General features: G+C 37.4%; 1 protein-coding gene across 1 annotated transcript; it reads right to left on the reverse strand.

Moving 5' to 3' along the window:
- Positions 1 to 4,993: 4,993 nt before the first annotated feature.
- Positions 4,994 to 5,236, reverse strand: LOC128578049 (60S ribosomal protein L37a-like). Its single transcript, XM_053580469.1, has one exon. The coding sequence runs from the start codon at positions 5,234 to 5,236 to the stop codon at positions 4,994 to 4,996; it is 243 nt and encodes an 80-aa protein (XP_053436444.1).
- Between the last annotated feature and the right edge of the window lie 2,047 nt (positions 5,237 to 7,283).

Raw genomic sequence — 7,283 nt, forward strand, 5'->3', positions numbered from 1 at the left:
GCCGCCTAGGTGATTTCATAATTGTGTGAGAACCACAGGGTGTATTTACACAAACCTAGATGGTATAGCCTACTGCACACCTAAACTATAAGGTGTTTGTGTGACTTGATGCGCCTCACAGCTGCTTCACAGAGCAGCCTCTGTGTTTTTCTTACTTGGGTCACCATTTGTCAGTATGACTCCATGCAAAATGAATAACATCTACTCAGTCAATTTGCATTGAACTGAGGGACCCAGGGAGGCCAACACCAGCAAGCATTCTGCAAGGAGAAACAAGAGTGTGGCCCCTCCCAATGTTCATCACTGGCTTTTATTGCAATCTCAGGCATGAGAAAATACAGTACAGTGGAAAGCTTCAATAACAGAGTAAAAGTTAAAAAAATAAACAGTTTCTCTTTAGCTGCATGATTGAACTTTTAACAAGTCCTGTTTACTGTACTTCTGTCTTACCTTAATCTTATCACTGCTAATATATGACTTAGTGTTGGGACAGTATGCTGTGTCTAGTGAGTATTGTTTTCAGTATTCATGGTCAGCAGTGATTATTGGCTTTTCCCCGTATTACTCTGCCCCTAGTGCCTAGCACTTTTAACCTTATGCTATATCCTACAATAAGGTATATCCTATTGTTCCAAGTGTACAAACCTGCATAACATGCTATTGAACTAAATATTATAGGCAATTATTATATAATAAGTATTTGTGTATATAAACATATTTGAGGAAGTACAGTAAAATACAATATAAAAGGAAAAAAAGGTACACTGCATAGAGTAGCTCCATTATAACCTTATGGAAACACCATCATATTATATATACTGTAGTTTGTTGAACAAAACATTGTTATGGGCTCGTGATCGTATTTTCATGTGGTCTACCCATTTTTCTATAGAGTAGCTTTATAGAAAATGGATGTCAGTACAATGAACCAGATTTTGTAACTACCAATTAAACAATTCTGTAAGTAGACTCTTGAAGCACTGGCAAAAGATGATCCATCTCTTGTTATTCTTGGAATGAAAGGTAGACTCATGGAAACTTGTTCTTCAGCTTTTCTTATCCCTCAAATCCAAAAGCACTTAAGAGAAGCACGTTTACTTTTCCTGTGTCTAATTAGGTGATAATTCTCACTACAAACCTTCTAACCTGCATTAGTCTTTGAATTGTGCATAAGCATCCCAGCATTATGGTTTCTTTATTTCTTAGGCACTTACGACCTCATGCTTTGTATTATGGCTATTTGTATTCTTGCCTGTCAGATTCTTTTTTTTTTTTTTTTGTGGTTTTTGGCCGAGGCTGGGTTTGAACCCACCACCTCCAGCATATGGGACTGGCGCCCCATTCCTTTGAGCCACAGGCGCCGCCCATGCCTGTCAGATTCTTTTGAGGGGAAACAAGAATACATTTTAATATCATCTTTTTATTGTCCACATCACCTAGCACATATTGTAGCTTAGTCAAATGTGAAAGCCCACTTGTCAGTCTAATTTGCTGTCACTCATTGACCTGGTACCACAACAGGCAGAAACCAAAATAGCAACCTGTATTCTCATCTTCCTATCTCATGGCACATTAGAATTATCAAGTGTTCTATTCTGATTTGACTCTACCTTACATAAGCAGGAAATGAAGAGACAGGTGACATGGGAAGCCAGTATACAGCATCTGGGAACTCAGGCTTTATAATCAGAGGAACCTGGGTTTGCATTCCTTCTCTACCATCTACTACCATCTTAGAGTGAGAAAGCCATAACATTTGCAGTTTTGTTATGCTCAAACACATAACAAAACTGACTGTCTCATCTTTTGTCACAAAGGTTACTATTACAACACAATTAGAGGTACAAGAGTGGGGACATAAACAGATTTAGGGTAATTTCTAGGTTATGTATGAAAGGAGTCCTTTAGTTCGTTATACAAGCTTTGACACAGATATATCCCTTCCTTCTGATTGAATTGCACTAGGGAGAAGCCAACCAAAATACTAGGAATTAATTATTAAGTCATGTTTATATATTTATGTCTTTCATGCATATTCATATATTTATTTAATATTTAGTACTTTAATTATTAAACTGTTTTTGAACATTGTTTATGGGAGAATATTCTTTGGCAGCCAAAATATATTCTCAAGTATAACCAGTTGACTGAGAATCAGAGCATCATAGAAACAGAATAGAGCCTCCATCTCCCGAATCTTAGGGTGTTTTTGAAGTCAGAGCACTTACAACAGGTATGAAGATAAAATTTTTTTCCTATTTAAAAATATCAATATGCAATTTATCTCCTGAGAAGTTTAGTAGGTGATTGTGTATCCAAAAATCCACCCTTTCAGAATGATAAGAAAAACATAATTGTTTTCCTGCTATTTGGAAAGGTATAGAGGAATTATCGGAAGGTTTACATATTTGAGGTTAATTTTATATGAAGAATAAACAAAGGATAGGAAGAATTAAAATTATTCAAGGCTCATAACATTTAGAAAATGTTATTGAACTGCCAGCAAATATAAGGATATTCAGCAGGTTTAGTGCTTAATTGCATCATGAAGGGGGTAAGAAGAACTTATTGTCAAATTTAAATGGATTGACTTTGGTCTCATCTAATTTCTTACATAATGATTTGATGTGGCATATGGTTGGAAAGGAAAGCAGCATTATGTCATTCACATTTCGCAAAATTGAACTGTCCCTAGGCTATTTTGGAAAGGCCTATTGCCTGAAGTTTCCTTTTCTTCACGCCAGATTATTCACTACCCCATCAGCAAATTATTTTAAATAAATTTGTTAATGATTAAAAGAATAAAAATAGGACACTGAAACCAATGAAAAAGTGAATTTCAGTCCAATTTCATACTTAATGAGCACCTATGATGCTCCATCTATAAGCACCTATGAATTGCTATGGTGGATAAATACTGAAGATCCAAAGTGAAGAAGACTCCTCCCCACAGAAATCTTATAATCTCAAGGCAGAAGGAGAAAGGAGAACTATAGAGTGCACATTTAAAATACTCATATTTAACAAAGTAAACAAAAAGATAGATAGGAAGAGACAGAGAGAGAATTCCACAAATCCAATGAGTGAGCAAGCCCCCATGATTAGACTGATAATGGAAGATAACTTACCTCCTTAGTGTGAACATCTCCCTACTCTGGTGAATGCGATTCTTGTGTTTAAGATTTATATATGTATACACATATGTGTGTGTGTATATATATATATATATTTTTTTTTTTTTTTTCTTGAGACAGAGTCTTACTCTGCACTCTGTTGCCAAGGCTAGAGTGTCACGGCCTCAGCCTAGTCACAGAAACTTCAAACTCTTGGGCTCAAGCTATCCTCTTGCCTCAGCCTCTTGAGTAGCTGGGACAACAGTCATGTGTCACCATGCCTGGCTAATTTCTTTCTTTTTTTGGTAGAGATAGGGTCTTGCTATGTTGTCCAGGCTGGTCTTACACTCCTGGCCTCAAGTGATCCTCCTGCTTGGCCTCCCAGAGTGCTGGGATTGCAGGTGTGAGCCACCACACCTGGCCAAAGGTTTATATTTTTTAATACAATCTAATCTGTATATGCAAGGCAATTACTTTATCTAGTGTTCAACCTAAGGGATAAGCTTCCTGAGACCTTTCTTTTCAAGGTGAATTTGAAACTATATGAATGCTTTTCTTCCTTTATCTTTAGTACCTCACTTTTAAGTAAGGTATGATTCTATTGTATAATTAATTAGGAATATTATCATAGAAAAGCACAAAGGGTGATATAATTCTTCCCAGGGGTGGGACCCATGAAGATTTCAAAGAGAATATGGGTTATGGAAGTAAGATTTTAAGAGATAGATTAAAAGGAAGGGTTTTATAGGCAAAGTGAGTAATCAATTAGTATGCAAGGGCATAAATCATCCAATGTGTGACAAGTTTAGACAATGTAAGTAGACTGGAGTGGGTAGTGAATAAAACATTTGATGCCAATCATGAAAAGTAAGAGTTAGACTGTAATAGTCCTATGAAGTATAGCCTCTGATCTGTAAGTTGTGGCAGTCAGTGAACGTTTTTAAACAGTGGCGTGATATTATCGTATATGTCTTTTAGAAAGGTAGTCCTTTGCTGCTATCTCTTGCTTCTGGCCTGGCAGAAGCTCCTTCCTGTTTTCCAGAAAACTACAAGTAGAGAGTACAGTTGATCCTTGAACAAAACAGGTCTGAACTTCATGGGACCACTTCTATGTGGATTTTCTTCCAATTCTGTCACCCCTGAGATAGCAAGACCAACCCTGTAACAGGGAGAATAGCCTTAAAAAGAGTAAAAATGGGGTGGCGCCTGTGGCTCCATATGCCTGTGGTAGTGGGCTCAAATCCAGCCCTGGCCAAAAACTGCAAAAAAAAAAAAAAAAAAGAAAAAGAGTAAAAATGTTTTCTGTCTCTCTAAAACCTCCCCCACTTTTTGGGGGAATTAAAACTTGCACCACTGCCTCAGGTCAGTGGTTGGGAGGGGCAGAGGAGTGTTCTTTATATCAAAAGAGATAGCTCATGAGAATTGTCCAGACAGAGTTCATGAGATTGTCTTAGCTGAAGATGAGATTAATAAGAACCATACCCTTTAAAAGCTCTGTATTTCTACTCAGAAGCGGGACGTTAGGAAGTGAGTCTGCCAACCTTGTTACCACTAGCAAATTAATAAACTTCTCTTTCCTTCTCCTCAAACCACTTGTCCTTGTTCTTGGGATGCAGCTGTGGGGACAATTACTGAACTTTTAGTAACACCCCCTCCTCTTTTTTTCCTCTCCTCAGCCTGTTCAACTTGAAGACCTTTATAATGTTCCACTCCCCCTTAATGAATAGTAAATATATTTTCTCTTCTTTATGTTTTTCTTTTCTTTTCTTTTTTTTCTTTACATAAATTAACCCAGTTATTAGTAGCTTGTGTCGTCTGAAAAGGTAGAGCTTCTATTGGTCTTTCAGTTCCTTCAGTCTTCTAATCCTTCTACTTTTAATTTACTTTACTGTAACAGCAGAAGTGGTGTTGTAGGTCCAGGCACCACCAGCTACTGTTTTCATGCAGGAACCACAGTGCCAGATCCCTACAGCTCGTCTCTTCATCTTGGTTTTGCCACAGAAGGAGCAAGTGTACTTGGAGTGCTGGCTGATTTCAATCTTCTTCACCATTTTCTGGAGGGAGGCACCATAGCAGGTCCCGTATTTACGGACGATCCCGACCTTCTTGGTGCGTTTAGCCATGTCTCCACAACACTTTTTGTTTTTCTTAATCATATTTTCTTTTCTCTAGCTTGCTTTATTGTAGGAATACAGTATGTAATTCATATAACATTTAAAATATGTGTCAATCAACTATCTTATCAGTAAAACTGGTCAATAGTAGGCTATTAGTAGTTAAATTTTGGGGGAATCAAAAGTTAGATTGCATAGGGGTTCAGCATTTCAACTTCTGTGTTGTTCAAAGGTCAACTATATTTTGTGGAAACATTGAAAATGCAAATACCCAATATTCAGGGCCATAGGGATATAAGTGAGCACTGGGTCATTTAGGTATTTTGCCATAGTTCCTGGGACAGGATAATAGTGACAGTGGTTTTCAATACTTCTATGAAAAGATAAGGACTTTCTGCACAGAGGCAATAGGAATTAGGTTTCCCAAAATGGAAGCCTAGAACCATAGATTAGCATAGGTAGTGACTCTCATTCCCTACAATATGTTAGATACCCATCCTAGTTATCCTCTAGTTCAAGGGTAGGCAAACTGTGGCCTGCAGGCCATCTGACTGTTTTTTTTATATGGCCTTGAGCTAAGAATATTTTTACATTTTAAAGGAATTTAAAAAGGGGTGGGTGGGAATTTATGACTATGTATGTGGCCTGCAAAACCCAGCATACTTTTCATCTCATCCTTTACAGAAAAAGTTTGCCATAGTTGAACTTTTCATGTTATAGGGAAAAACTAAGGCCTATTTATTCAATATGTACTCATGTATACGTATCTAAATATACATAATACAATGACTTCTGAAGGCTCAACTTTATGCCACTAAACTACTTCTATTTTCAAAATACTTACATTCATTTTTTTTTGAGGGAATCAGGGAGGGTCAAATTTGAATACCCTTAAAAGTTAGGCACATTCCATGGCACGTGGTACACATTTGGTATGTTTTGTCACACTTTTTACCCCTGTCTTATTCTTTGGTAGCAGCACCTTAAAAGACCCTTGAGGAGGGCAGTGCCCGTAGCTCAATGGGTATGGCTCCAGCCACATACACTGAGGGTGGCGGGTTCGAACCCGGCCCAGGTCAGCTAAAACAACAATGACAACTGCAACAACATCAAAAAAAAAATAGTTGGGTGTTGCGGTGAGCGCCTGTAGTCCCAGCTACTTGGGAAGCTGAGGCAAGAGAATCCCTTAAGCCCCAGAGTTTGAGGTTGCTATGAGCTGTGATGCCACAGCACTCTACTGAGGGTGACAGAATGAGACTCTGTTTTAAAAAAAGAAAAAAAAAAGACTCTTGGAGAATCATTCATCTTTCCTAGTTTGGTTGGTATTGACCCCACCTATTCCCCAGGGATAGGGATATCCTATGTTCTGAAGCCAATGAAAACATCCCATGCCTCTCTTCTGGCCACAGTGATTGATGGACACGTGATCCAGTTCAAGGGACTGATTATCAGATTCAGTTCTTTATGTTAACCCTTTTAGATAGAGGAATGCTCACTCTTTTTTTTTTTTTCTGCTGAGTTTGGACATGGAAGCAAAAGACCTGGAAATATAAATGTCTATCTTTATGTAATCAGGATATGAGAATAAAGTCAACATGAAAAAGAGAAGGACTGATAGACTGAGAGACAGAGTCTGTTGATATTGTTTGAAAACCTTGGATTAAGCTGTACCTAAAGCATATTGATTAGGTGAACCAATATACTCCTTTTTGATTAAGTTTGTTATGGCTTGGTTTCCTGCCATTTATAACTAAAAGAGTCAAGTGCAGTGATTGGCAAATTACAACCTATGGGTAAAATCTCACTTACTGATTTTGTGTCAGTAATATTTTATTAATTTTTAAATGATTGAAATAAACAAGAAAAACAAAAGATAAATATAATTTCATGACACATGAAAATTATGTGAAATTCAAATTGCAGTGTCCATGAATAAAGTTTTATAAAAACACAGTAACTCATTCATTTATGTATCAGCTAGTGTCTGCCTTTGTGCTACAATGACAGTGTTGAGTAGTTGTCACAGAAACTAGATAGCCTACAAAGCCTAAAATAT

This window comes from Nycticebus coucang, chromosome X, assembly GCF_027406575.1.
Source record: "Nycticebus coucang isolate mNycCou1 chromosome X, mNycCou1.pri, whole genome shotgun sequence".
Lineage (NCBI taxonomy): Eukaryota > Metazoa > Chordata > Mammalia > Primates > Lorisidae > Nycticebus > Nycticebus coucang.

Bases quoted from the DNA above. Each gene is read 5' to 3' on its own strand.
- LOC128578049 (XM_053580469.1), bottom strand. From the start codon at position 5,236: ATGGCTAAACGCACCAAGAAGGTCGGGATCGTCCGTAAATACGGGACC.